The sequence below is a fragment of the Struthio camelus genome, chromosome 8, assembly GCF_040807025.1.
Source record: "Struthio camelus isolate bStrCam1 chromosome 8, bStrCam1.hap1, whole genome shotgun sequence".
NCBI classification, from domain to species: Eukaryota; Metazoa; Chordata; class Aves; order Struthioniformes; family Struthionidae; genus Struthio; species Struthio camelus.
In genome coordinates this window covers 9,881,231-9,894,969 of record NC_090949.1, presented here as the reverse complement: position 1 = coordinate 9,894,969, position 13,739 = coordinate 9,881,231, and the positions used below count along the sequence as shown (strand labels likewise).

Sequence of the window (13,739 nt, the reverse complement as noted above, 5' to 3'; positions counted from 1 at the left end):
GACACGGGCTTAAAACAGCTCGGACGCAAATCAGCTTTAAGGGACAAAGCTGCCCCCAGACCAACGAGGGGGCGTGGGAGAAGGGAGGTGTCGGCATGCGGCAGGGGACTGAGTGCCAGTGCTGGGACCAGCGCTCAGAGGGGAAACATCAGTGCTGTGGGCACCGCGCCGCAGCCCGCCGTGACGGAGGTCCTGTCCTGGCTAAGCCATGGAGGCCCTGGGACCGAGGGATGTGCATCCCAACATCTTTACCTTCTTCTTGGACTTGAAGACGTTACACCTGAAGACATTGCTAGACCCATCCCTGGCAATATAGCTGAAGATCTTTAGATCCTGGGAGTCATGGGACACGTAGAATATCCTGCAAGGACAGACAGGAGGGGGAGAATACGGTCTGCAATGCATGTATCATCTACAGTGCCCAGGAGAGCGACAAGGCCACGTCCAGTGCTTTCCAGGCACGCTCTGGGGCGCTGGCAGGTGCCCAGCCTCTGCAGCATGCCACTGCTAAAGCCCCTCAGAAATTTTCTTGGCAGTGGCTTTACCAGGTTAAAAAAAATTATTCTGCCGATTTAGCAGCAGCAAGCATTTCACCAAGATAGCACAGGGCCCGCTCTGCTCAGCCCTCCCAGGGACGAGCCTCAGCCCGGGGCCCCGGGGATCCTCCGGGCCGCAGGAGACCCACAGGCTCCAAGGGGCAGCCCAGACCTTGCCCAGCGGAGCCAGGACGCGGCTCCCACGCCAGGAGAGGCCCCTGACAAACGCTGTCCCCAGCTGGGTCTTGCTGTTTCCCTTCAGGAGAAGGGCAGAGACCCGTTAGCCTTCCCCTCCCTCCGCCTGCCGCACGCCTGCGCCTCCAGCCTCCTCCCCCTGCGGCCGCGCCACGGGGGCCTCCCCGCGCGTGTCCCGGCCCCAGGGGCTCCCAGGGCAGGGGACGGCCCTGGAGCCCTGTCACGTCTCCCCCGGCAGCCCTGATCTCTGCCAGGAGAACAGCTTTTGCTGTTTGCTCCAACTGGGACCATTAAAAAGGGCTTCGAGGCCCCTGAGCGCCCAGCGGGGCTCCAGGCCAGCTGCCCCGCGGCACCACGGGGGAAAGGACGAAGCTTCTGGACGTGGCGGCGGGGATGTCCCCTCCTCGCGGAGGGCAGGGTCCACGAGCCGGCCCCGCGACGGGAGCCGGTGGCCCCGAGCTCACGGCAGCTCCCTCTTTCCGCTCGCCCTCGTGAGCGAGGCTTCAGCAAGGGGGAGCTCGCAAAGCAGGCGGGCAACCGCCTTCGCTGCGGGGCCGGGGCCGGGGCCGGGGCCAGCCCCCGGCAGCCTCACCTGTAGATAGGGTCGTGCATGACGAGCATTTTGTTCTCGTCCCAGGCCCATTCTTTTTTCTGCAAGGAAAGAAGCTGAAAATGAGTACGTCAGACGCTGCCCTTGAGATCGAGAACGGGACCGAGGGGGGCCGCCCCGGGGAGCCCTGGCCGCAGGTCGGCCGCTGCTCTCTTGCGAGCACGGCGGGCACCGTGCCACCGCGTCCCCTGCGCCCCCACGAACCCCTTTGCGCAGCGGGACTGGTTCTGCCGTGCCGGGGGACAAGGTTTATCGTGGACTTCTGTCAGGGCCGACCGTCCCTCCCTCCGGCGGCTCGCCTACTCCCCGCTCGGACGCCCTCTTCTCTGCCGAGGGAGGTTGGCACAGAGTGGCCGGCCGTGATTTGGCAGGCCCGGGGCCCCGAGCTGTACCAGAGCGCCCAGCGGCACGAGCAACGCGGGTTGCAAGCGCCTGGACTGCAGCAGAAATCCCTGGGCACACAACCAATCCCTCTTGGAGAGGCGCTGCGACGGGACGGGCCCCCCCGAGCTCTCCCGCCACCACCGCGGCGCGGGCCAAGCGCTGCGGGGCGCCCGCGCCGGCCGTGGCAGGGAGGCGCGCGGGCTCCCGCCCAGCTTGGCTGCGCTCCGGACGCCGACGGCACGGGGCACGACTGCTGCCTGAATGAGCCGCATGCTTTGCGAACGTAACGAGCCTGGCAGGTCTCTGCCTCGCTCCAGCTGGGCGCGCTTAGCACAACGGCAGCCTCCCGCCGGCCCTGCCAGCTCTCCTGGCCAGCGCTCTGCTCTCTGCTAAGCTGGGGGACGGAGCCACGCGAGCGACCCACGAGGACGAGAGAGCCTGGGGGGCAGGAGAGGGGCCGAGCCCGCTGGGGAAGAGCTGCTGACCGACCTCCTGATGGACACCCTCGGAGACCGAGCGGTCACAGCAGCCCCAGCTTTGCTCCCCGCGACCCTCTCGGTCGTGCCTCCCTCCGCGGTCTCATCTTGCCCTGGCCTCCTCCGGGGCTCTGAGCCGCTCCTCCGCCCCCATCCCGCCGGCAGCACCCCCCCAGCACCGCGGCCCCTCTCTCTCTCCCTGACGGAGACGGACCCAAGGCTGCACGGTTCCCTCCGGCCGCCGCTGGGCTCGCCTCCTCCTTCAACTCATCGGCGTTCGCCACGGCGGGGGCCGACCAGCCGTCGCCTCCAGCTCCGCCGGCTCCGCAGGGGCTGGGGCGGCTGCTGGGCGAGCACGGGTCCCTTCCCGCGGCCGGGGCACCGGCGGCAGTGCCGCCGGCACGGGAGCCGAGCTGCCTACCTTCTTCTTCTTCTTCAGAATGACCTTCACGCCGTCCACCGAGACGATGAGACTCACTTTCTTCTTCTTGATGTTCTTGGCTTTAAACTCGTACTGGGGAGAAGAGCGGGGAAAGGCTGAGTTAATCCTCCCGGCCTGCGAAAGCTCTGGAGAGGGCTGAAGAGGAAAGACGGCAAGGGGCGAGAGGGGACCTCTGGGTGACTTGAGGTGCCAGCCTACAAGGCGCGCGGCCGCACCTGCCGGCTCCTGCCCTGCAGGCGGGGAGCACGGGGCAGGACGCTGGGTGAGCTGCTCTGGAGAGGCGCAGAGCTTGGCGCCGCGTTCGAGAGCCCCCATCTCTGCCGCTTGCTAAGGAAGCGGACCCGCGCCGGGGTCACATCGAGGTCTCTGAAACCTAATGGCTGCAGAAGTGTCCTGGTTTAACCCTGCCAAGGGGAGCCCTAGCGTAATTACTTGGTAGTAATTACCCGGAGCCCTTGGCAGCTAAGCCTGCCCCATTCCCAGCCTGACTGCACCGCGCTGCTCCCGTTACGGCATCGCAACCTGATTTATCGGTCCTAACGTTCATCGACTATAAACACCAGGTTTCATTTCCCAGCTGCTGGAGCCACGGGCTTTCTATTCCAGGCCAACCCCAGTGCTGATTAAATTGGGCTTAGACAGCAAACCTGAAAAATATCTCAGGGTTAGAGAGACTATTTTTAGCCAGGCCTTGGGTGAGTAACAGCCCCAGAAAAGAAGTGCGGACAGGCCAGTACCTTCCAGCAAAGGCGTTAACAAAACACCCAGCATACGTTACTGGGACAGAACCGAGACAGAGCTCCTCGGCGAGGCTTGTGCAATACCACGTCTAGCTGATCCCTGCCGGCAGCGGAAACGGCCCGGGCTCGTCCCTCGGCTGCCTGCCCTCCCGGGGCCAGCAGAGGAGCAAGCCCCGGGGCGAGCGCTTCTGCTCCTGCCACGGGAAGCCAAAGCCCCTTGTGCTGGGGGGCCCGTGGCAGAACTGAAGGGAACAAATAAGCCAAAGTCCCCAGAAGGAGCCAACAGCCGGATTTGTTAAGCGCTCTCATAAACCCAGCCCTTTATTCGGATGCTCAGATGAGAGGCAAGCGTCCTTGCAAATCTGCGCCGCAGCACTCGGAAAGCTGTCGCGCGCCCTGTCCCGAACCATAGCTCGTTAGCGCAAGCGCTGCAACGAGCGCAGACGCTCTCTGCGATACATTTCCAACGCAACAAAGCGCAGCTCTAACCAATAAAACACCAATGAACTCGTGCCCGCTGGGGCTCTCTAATGAAACGCTAACCATAATTTAATAGCAAATCAACGAGGAGAGGAATTCAGTGAAACAGCAGCTCAGCAGAGCCTCTTCCCAGGCCTGCGGGCTGCTCATCGTGCCGAGGCGCAGACGGTCTACAGGGAGGAAAAGGGGCAGCCGCCGCCGGACCGTAAGGGCAGAGCCGAACCTTGGCGCGCAGGAGCAGCCGCGCCGGGGCGACACAGGCGCCGCACGGGCCGAGCAAAGGGACGTCCCGAGCAAACCGCAGAGGAGCCCGGGCGCCCGCGCAGAGCGAGGCGGCAGCGGCCACGCCGCCCGCCTGCAGCTCGGCCCCTGCTCCCGGCCGCGGCGCTTACCGCCCAGAAACAGCCGGAGAGGGGGATCTCCTAAACACACCGCCCTGAGCACGCCGTGCGTTCTGCTCCCGGCTCAGGCAGTCAGCCTCCGGCTTGACAATGAGTGAACCAGGCGGGGAAAAGTGAAAGAGCCAAGTTTATCTTCTCCTTCAAAACGTACTTAAAGGTGTAAGGATGTGTGCTCAGGCGACACGTGTCCGTCAGCCGCCGCCGTCTGCCCGCCACACAGGTCCACGTGGCGATCCTAGAAGGTATGTGATTGCAAGAAATGAATTTCAGAGATGCACGGAAAAGGGAAAGAGCAAGGGAAAAATCTCCTCTCTGCTCCTAGACTTCAAACTCTTGGACAGCTCCGCAGTCGGCCTCAGCCCGAGGCTCTGCCTAACCACGCTGCTAAAAACGTCAAGCAAAGGTTGACAACAAACATTTGATTTACTCCAAGTTAAAAAAAAAAAAAAAAGGCATACAAGAAAAAAGTTACAGTTTTCTCACTAATGAAAAAAAGAAAAGTATTAGATCACTTGTAAACTCCAGCCAGCAAAGACACAAGTGAATAAAGACTCTCCCTGAATTTTACACCGCCTGCAAAATAAACATGGTTATTTCTCTTCAATTAGAAAAGAAATATCCGTTTCCTCAGAGCTCAACAGCCTTACCATTGACCCCACGTTAATGGGAGGCTATTTTTAATGTTGGTCTTTTACGCAGAGCTCACTAGTTAAATAACTTTAAAGACGTGGTCTTCGACGGAAAACTAACGCCAGCTGGTACACGCATCATTGTGCAGCACTTTTCTGCTCGAAGAGCATTAAAATCACCCTTCCTGGAGAACGGAGCAACATTCGTCGCTTAACAGAGAGCGCGTGTAACCTCGTCACTTTACAGTAAAATTATGTCTCAAATGGAGTGCGATGGGTAGCGTGTGAAAAGCATGGAAAACATCCTCACGCCTGGAAACAGGCTTTCCTCCCCTGCCTCGCTGCGCCTACCCTCCGCTCGCGGCGGACAAACGTTTTTTCTTCACCATACGTGGCAGCAAGGCTGGGCAGATGGGACACCGAAGAGGGGAGAGGGTGTCTTTTCACATCCATCATCCCCCCACGTTCACAAGCCTCTGGAAAAGATTAACCTGGATAAAAACGCCCTCATGTTATTCCAGCCCATCCGAACTGCAGCGGGTACAGATTTAATTCTGCTCGCCAGCGTTCTCCAGCAGAAAGGGACAAAACACCGGGAACGTGATACGGACAGACTGCGCTAGCAGAACACAAATAAACTCGTTATTTTTAATGGCACCTAAATGCCTCCAGCGGTCCCTGTCCTCCTCCATCCCCTAACCCTCCCCTTTTCCTCTCCCCCCAGAAGAAGTTTACAAAACTGCACCGGGAAAGAGGGAAGGACTGAGAATTCGGGCAGCAGGGAAACAGCTGCCCTCCTTGCCACCCTGCTAGCTTGCGGGGCAGGGGGACAAGCAACTAAAATCTGCGCTATGAGGGAAAAGTACAGAAGGGGATGCACGTTTTTTGCCAGAAAACTCTGTTTCTCCTCGTCGATACAGTAACGACGTGCAACTCGGAGCAAGAACGGGTCCCGTCGGGGCCCCGGCTGGCAAGGACAGCCCGAGGCCGGCGGGCAGAGCTCTCGCTCTCGCGGCCACGCCAGCCGCAGCCGGCTCGGTGGGGAGAACAGAACACGGGGCGGAGGTCCTCCCGGGACCGAAACGGCCCCCTCGCTGCGGAGAGGTGCGGAAAGGCAGACGTTAGTGCCTGCAGCGCGCTCTCCGTCCCCCGGAGCAGCTCCACTTCGCAGCTTTCCAGCACAGCAGCTAATAAAACCCCTTTATAGGAAGACTTTAACCCGAGGTCGGCTTAGGTCGACGACAGAGGGGCGAACCGGCAGGCTTCGGAAGACGTTCCCAGCTCTGCGGGGGCGCAGCGGCAACCTTTTCCTGGTGAAGAACTGACTTATCAGCGAACGAGAGCCGAAGATGATTTTAATCAGCACAGGCTCCATCGCTTCGGAAGTCCAAGAACGAGAGACGATGGGGGAAAACGCCGTACTTTGCGATTTCTGCTGCTGGAAACAGAGAGAACTAAAGCAGTCTGAGAAACGCACAGAGCAGCAGGCACAACCGGCAGCGGGGGCGCTCTCAAAAGAAGCATTTCCAGGATCCTCCTGGCCCTAACCGCACGAGCGCGCCGCGCGGGGCAGCCGAGGACCGCGCTCTGCCCCGCTCCACGAGGAAATCGGGCCGGGAGCGACGCGCGCTGACGACCCGGCCCGCGGGCTGCGCTGCAAAGGGACCCTGCAAGGGACACGGTCCGCTCGTGCTGGCGTGCGACCGACGGCTATAGCTGCAAACGCTTCAAGGCAAGGAGGGAGGTGAGCTCTTGAACCTCACGACGCCGGGGCACTGGCGTCGGCAGCGGGCTGAGGCGTGCCCTGGGGCACGACTGAGCGCTACCAGCAGAACCCAACCCGGAAAAATCTCTCGCTTTCCTCATTTCCTTCTCAGCGCGCGACGACAGAGCTGAGCCATGGGATAAAACCTCCTGGCCAGGCACGTGCATCCTCGGCAGGGTCAGGTCTGAGGGCGAGACGCAAAAGGGACCCCCGCAAGAGTCACCGGTGGACTTCTGCTTCATGCTGAGCTGGCGTGGAGAACCAGCTGGCGACAGCCCTGCCGCTCTCTGGCGGCGCATCCCACCTCCCGAAACGCGCTGGGGAGGTCCGACCCCTACCAGCACGGCTGCTTTCGGCAGCAAAGCGACGCGACGCCCGCAGCAGTACCGTCACGCGCTGGCCCTGTCCTTGCAGGTGAAACCACGGAGCAGCTTGGGGCTGCGGGAGAGCAGCGCTGCTGGGGAGGATGACGACGTGTCACGGGAAATAAACAGGAAGCAGGACAGGTCACGTCCCTCCAGCAAACCAACCCCGCGCCGGAACCTGCCGGGCTGCTGCGTTTGGCCTCACGGCACGCGTGCAGGACGTGCCGAGAGCGGCGGGTTGGGGTACGGCAGGCCAGCCGGGCCGGCAGGGCGCCAGGCGAGCTGGAGCTCGCGGCAGAAGCGGGCAGCGCCAGCCCCGTCGCGCTGGGCAGCGCCAGCCCCGTCGCGCTGGGCAGCCAAAGAACGCCGCGGGAGAGGGGCCGGCGCAGCGGAGGGCTCGGGGCACGGACGGGATTCGGCACGGAGCGCCCGCTGGGCACGAGGGGTCTAAAAACGTCGCGTTTGCGTGCAGCAAAGGGACAGACGCGGCCCCGATCCACAAACACCTCGGCACAAAGGAGAAGAACGTAAAAACTACAGGAAACATAACTTGAAATATAGCTTTGGCCCAAGAGCAAACGGATGCAACCTAGCCAAGAACAACCTTGCAGACCAGAAGAGGGTCCCTCGCCATCCGAGCCGCGTGAGCCTGGGACGCCCTTTCCACCGGCAACACAGGCGGGGGAGGAGAAAAGCCCGGTTCACCAGGCGGCGAGGGCAGGGGACCGGACTTCGCAGCCCGGAGCATCCCCCCGAGGCCGTGGCGCGCCCGGCGGAGGGGGCCGGGGAGGCTGGCAGACGTGGAACGCCGCCGGGGACCGCCGAGCACAGGCTGCCTTAAGCCCTCCCACCAACAGCAAAACGGCTGGCGCAGCTGGAATAGGGCGCATCACACGCGTTCGATGCGTCTCACAGTACGTGCCCAACTGAAGAACGGATGGCGACCGCCTGAATGCAAACTCTTCATTGCATCCAGATCACAGAAAGCTCCTCAGTGGCATAACCCGGCAATTTCTGCATTTTCCAGTGCTTTGACCCTAACTCAACGCAGTGAGCGTGCCGGGCTTTCACGCGCGTGGCTTGCGCCCCGTTCCTGGCCTGGGAGGCGCGCCGAGCCCTCCAGTTACGCGGGCCGTCGCTCAGCGCTCAGCATGGGGAACCAGCAGCACAACCCAGCAGACGGGGCGGGTGGTGCTTTCTCTCTCTTTTGAGGTCTTCAGACAAAGGCTGGATGGTCCTTCTGGAAGATCAGCTGAACACAAATCAGCAGTCTCAAACCAGGTTGAAGAGTTACAGCCTATGTTATCACGGCCAGGTGAGGATGCTGCAAGGGCCCTTTCCAGCGCCGGGAGGCAGAGGGGCAGGATGCCGACGTCCCTGTCACTGATCCAGAGCCACGGGTCAGCCCCGTGCCGACGTCACGGTCGTGGTGCACCGCTGGTGTCCCACCAGCCCCCAGAGCCTCAGGAACGGCCCTGGGCACGAGCAGGGAAGATCTTGGGGGGAAAAAAGGACAGAGACGGACAGAAGGGCAGATGGGTGATATTTGTGAGTTTGCACATGTGGAAAAATGCTGCCTCATCCTAGGTACATGTGTTTGTCTGAAATAAGATATGATTTTGGTTTTGTACTGACAAGGTCAGTGCCTATATTCCCATTCAACTTCAGGTTTAATTTTGGTAAGTGACTCTGACAGTGGTGTGTACTGACGGGTATAAATGGGCATCAACCTAAAAATATCTGCGTTGTGAGAGCAGCAGAGCAGAGTTAAGGCTGCTGCTCTGAAATAATCCCTGGATCACAGCAAGCCCACTTATCACAGAATATTTGTTCCAATAACATCAAATGCTTCATGATAAATCCCGTCTGCTCTGTTTGCCGTTTCCTACCATATAGCAGCCTTAATTTCACTTCCTATGACCTCCTTTCACTATTTCCAAGCTTCATTGCTTTAGCTAGCAAACTAGGATCCATAAACAAGTCATCTTCAATCAGCTCCTCAGTCTAAAAAATACTAATTTTATATGAAGCTCAAGAGAAATCTGAACTGATACAAATTAAATCAATTATCAAGTGCATGGTTCAACAGATAAAGTTCCTCTACATAATAGCTGCTTTTCAACCCCTATTTGCAGACTCTCATTTACAAGATGATTTATCTCCCTTACAAGAAATTCTTTGGGGAGCCACACTTCACCGTCTCAGCCTTTAGGCTGATTAAAACAACAACTACAACATCAAAAAACCTCTTAAACCCAGAGATTTAAAGGAGACCTGAGACACACCAGTGTTTCTTCCCCTGAAACGCTGCACTCTGGCAAGATGCGGTTTAGCCGGATGCCTGCAGACACCGCGTGCCCGGGGAAGCGTGCTGCGCCTGGGGGGCTGTACACAGCCGCACAGCTGTCCGGGAGGGCTCCGACTGTACCGGTGGCCCTGTGACGGATGCATTAGTTCACCGTGTAGGAGTGCTCTCAGCAATATCCTTCAGCTCCACCCAGCCCACGCAGCAGCTCTTTAAAACAAACAACAGCTCCCTGTGCACTTATTATTCTTCACTTCGGCATGAGCTTAATTAATACCGAGCTGGTAGGAGAAAGCTAACGACCACATCCCAGGACAACTATATTCGTCCCCGCTTAATTGCAGCTGCTCTGGGTGGGAACGGCCACTCGCAGACAGCCGGACCAGCTCCTCTCTCCAAGGCCACGTGGAGAGTTTGGCCACAGGGTCCAACGGCCTGAGCTGGGCTGTCGGGCGGGCTGTTGCAAGCGCTGGGGCTTGTACTGGAACGGCTACAGGTTACTCACGAGTGGAAGACAGCCGGTCTTCGTCTGACAGCTCTCGTTAGCGGCACGCCAGGCACCAGTCAGAGAGGCCGGAGGCGCTGGCAGAGGCGGGAGGTGAAGAGGTCAGGGGGCTGCAGGAGTGGGGGAGCATCTCCCGGCATTGCAAAAGCCCACCCAGGGAAGCCCTGGGACTCTCCGAGCCCCACACGCTTCTGGAGACGCATCAGAGCTGATACTGCCGTTCTTCCACGCAGGAAGGAGTGATGGGGACTTACAAGTCATCCTACAAGTTTTTCTTTTTTGGTCACGTATCGTGACTGTATTAGCTAGGCTGAAGGGACAACTGTCACCAGCCCGGAGAGCAACGAGACCTGCTCCAGGAGCACATGGAAAGCAGGCAGCTTTGTAAACCATGCACCTAGAGTTTCACAACAGAGACTGACGTGAGGAAAGAAATGTAAGAAAAAACAAGGCCAGCCGGTAGAGGTTCCCTAGTCACAGCACGAACGGCACAAGGTGCCCAACGTAAAGCCCAGGAACAGAGCCTGGGAGGCGAAGCTTACATTTCAAACCAAGGCAAACAGTTTTTTAAGCGAGACGAGGACCCCCCTGGAGCAGACAAGCAGCAGGGCAAGGGCCTGCCACCAGATAAGCCCAGTGCTCGCATGGGTGGCATGTGTCCAGAGCCTGACGGACTTCGGTCACAAGCCACCACGGACAGCGCAGGCTGGAGCTAGAGAAGGTCAGTCTGGATGACACGGTCACTGCTCAAACCTGGGAACCCATGGCACGTCCACCACTTAAAGGTACAGATGCACCCATGTAATTAGGTGCTCTGGTACGCTATGGGCTTTAACAGGCTGGATTATCGCTAAGCAAAACCCAGAGAGCTGGCCACAGTCAATACACGGATAGCCAGGGTATGCGATCGGCTGAGCGACTGGCTGGCTGTGAGAAGTCGGGATTTCTCTACCCAGCTGCTTCTCAGAGCATAGGTCAATGCTGCTCTGCCAAGCCAACTCCTTTGGACTGGTGGGTAATATTAAAAGCATCCCTTGCTCACCCTGCTTTCAGTTCCAGCTGTTCACGTTTTCTGTGCCCCCCCGTGCTACAGCAATGTTCTAGCTGTAATCAGAACAAGATGATCTCCAAAGCTTCCTTCCAACCAAGGCTGCTGCAATTCCTTTCTAAACCAAAGCTTCAATTAACCCCAGCACTTTCACAGATGTAAGACAGATGGATAAGAGCTATCAGTCTGATGGCAGAGCGGTGAGAGAGAAGGGACCCTGTGACCATTTGGAGCATGGGAAAATCCCAGCTTCGCTGCTATCTCCTTCACTTCTACCAGAGCTTGCAAGAACTACTGAAGTGTCCTGAAAGCAAGGCACAGGTACCTCCTGTGTTGAGGAGAGCTTTTCCTCGCCCATGCTACAGCTCCCCGACAGAGATGGGAGGAGACCAGGCCCTGGCCAGCTAAGCTGCAGGTCCTGCTGTGCCACTGTCATGGGGAAAACAGCAAATACTCTTCTCTGCTGCATCACGATGCAAGAGAAGCCAGGCAGGAAGGTCTGCAGAGACCGTGACTACCACTAGGTCATTAACCCCAAGCCTTGAAAAACCAAGCCTTGAAAAACAGTGATTTTAAAAGTCCAAGGAAGTATTGCGTTATAGCTTACTAAGTATCTAGGAGTTATTTTCCAGCTGCTCTCTACAGCGACAGGAGACAGAAAACTTGCTTTTCCTTTTAAAAAGGAAAGCTGGGATTGGCATTTAACTTCCTGACTCCAGGAACCGGGGCCCCCAGAAATGCCAGATAAAGCCGCGAGCGTTGACAGCACCGCTGAGAGCAGCCAAAGTTCAGCGAGCGAGAGCTGGCTGCCCGTCGCCGAGCGCCCCGTGCCCAAATGAGGCAGGCTCCTTCAGAGACATGCCCAGATTTAGACACAGCGGGTCTGATCCTCCTCCAAGGAAGAGTTAGGATCAATTCCCTGAATGCACCAGCATGAACTCACAGGAAGAATGAAGCCCAGGGTGTTTAAAGTCCTTTTAACGGGAACAAGCTATTCTGCAGCGAAAGCCAGGGCACACCAGCTGGCGCTGCAACAGCGCAGGCTGGACTTCCCACCCTAGACGGGAGCCCTGCCAAAGCAAGCTCCCTCCTTGCTTCGGTGCTTCAGTTTCCGATGACCACGTGGGGCACGTGTCCACGAACCGGTGTGTGGGTGCGTACGGGATACTGGTCCTACCGGTTATAAAAATAACCGGGCTACAGAGCCACACGAGGCTTTGCTCTACTCCGATGGGCGACTGAAAACAAGGAGCTCTGCTCTGCTTGCAGATGCTGGTGCTTCTTCTGCGACTCGGGCATATTTTTCAAACTACAGATGGAGCAGAGCTAAAAGGAGCAGGATACCCAGGTTTTCCTTTTCTTGTAAGGAAGCTCAATCCAGCGCCGAAGATGCGTCTCTAGTCCTTACTGTACGCATTTTAACACGTAGCACCCGACGCTGAAATCAGCAGCAGCACCATGTTCTTCGGAAACTCCATATCTGACTGAATTCGCAGTACTTCTAATTAGATGCTCATTAGTTCTTCCATTACAGCAAGCTCACGTCTAAGATAGGTGATCACCTACCTGCAGGTGATCTGGTATAAAGCAGAACTGAGATCTGGATTAAAACAGATAAGCAAGCAGGGCTCTTTTCCCCTCCAGGCCAGCGCTCATCTGCCAAGTAGCAGAGCTTAACCCGGCAAAGCAAGAAGAGCCCAGCACTAACCTGCTTCCCTCCCGCGGCTTCTCTCCAGATCCCCAAGGAGAGGCTATTAAAACAATTATGCAAAGGGAGGAAGAGGAGGAACCCGGGACGACTCCGGCTGTGACTTCAGTGCGCAGGGCCGCCGGGGAAGGGGGGCTCCCAGCCCCGGCCCAGCTCCCTTTTGACGAGATGGCACCTTCAGCTGTCGCCTCTCCGGGCGCTGACAGCGCGCGCAGGCCACGCGGTGGGTGACAGCCCTTTGCAGTGACACTCAACCGAGCGAGAAGCTGAGAGAGGTGAGGAACCGGCTCTCTTCATCTCGCCAAAGGTGGCTTTTAATCCGTGTGCTACAACGAGCTCAGCTTAAAGGAAGGCAACTGTCCCCACAGCCGTCTGCAGCAGTTTGGTCACGCCTGCTTACAGCGATCCCTAATTAAACTTCTGCATCCTTCTTGCGCGGACGAGGCAGGTGGGACGCTCGCCCGCGCCGCCCGCCCCCGCGCTACCAGCTGCAGCCCTTCCTCCAGCCCAGCTACTGCAGCAAAACACTTAAATTACACGATGCAAAGATAAGCAAGGAGACTGACTGGATGCAAAAGCTGTAAAACAGGTGGGAAGGGAGTCGCAAGGCGAGGACGAGCGAGAATCCCTTCCATCTGTCCTCGCGGCAAGGGGATGCACAACAGCACCGAAGGGCAATATCCTAAACGCGGGTAACAGAGATTTAGCTGGATTCTCCTTTAAAGCAACCTGGGAAGACAGGGAAGATGCTCCGTACCAAGGACTCCTGGGCACGCAAGTGAGGCGTGAGCGGGAAGCAAAGGGCGCGCGTGGGCAGCTGTGACCAGCCCCGCTCTCGGGGGCCGACCGCCCTTTGGGAGACGGCACTGCCCAGCGCCCGGGTTTTTGGGTGCAGAAACCCCAAAAAGGGGTTCAGGAGGTGGTGAAGAGGGAAGAACCGCACGAAAGGACGGACGGGCAAGCAGCACAGCCGCTGTGATGAAAGGCAGGAGGACCGGGATAGTCGCTTTCATCTGAGAGAAACTGCAGGCACGCTTATTTTTCTTCCCCTCCGGCCATCCCCGAGGCCTCTCGCCGCCGGCCCTGCAGGGAGGGACGAGCCCCGGGGCCGGCGAGCCCTGCCGTCCTTCCAGGGCTGGCTCTGCAGAGC

At 58.6% G+C, this 13,739-nt stretch overlaps 1 protein-coding gene across 5 annotated transcripts in view; it reads right to left on the bottom strand.

The window, feature by feature from the left end:
- NOS1AP (nitric oxide synthase 1 adaptor protein) overlaps positions 1-13,739 on the bottom strand; it is a 273,521-nt gene that overhangs the window by 12,682 nt on the left and 247,100 nt on the right. For 2 of the 5 annotated variants that reach the window (XM_068952161.1, XM_068952162.1), the window contains 3 exons: positions 2,623-2,715; positions 1,324-1,397; positions 253-361 (listed from right to left, as the gene is read on the bottom strand). In XM_068952161.1, coding sequence (XP_068808262.1) covers positions 253-361; positions 1,324-1,397; positions 2,623-2,715 — 276 coding nt within the window. Of the gene's footprint in view, positions 1-252; positions 362-1,323; positions 1,398-2,622; positions 2,716-4,415; positions 4,690-13,739 lie in introns of those variants that run through there. The other 3 variants (XM_068952163.1, XM_068952165.1, XM_068952164.1) reach the window with 2 other exon arrangements.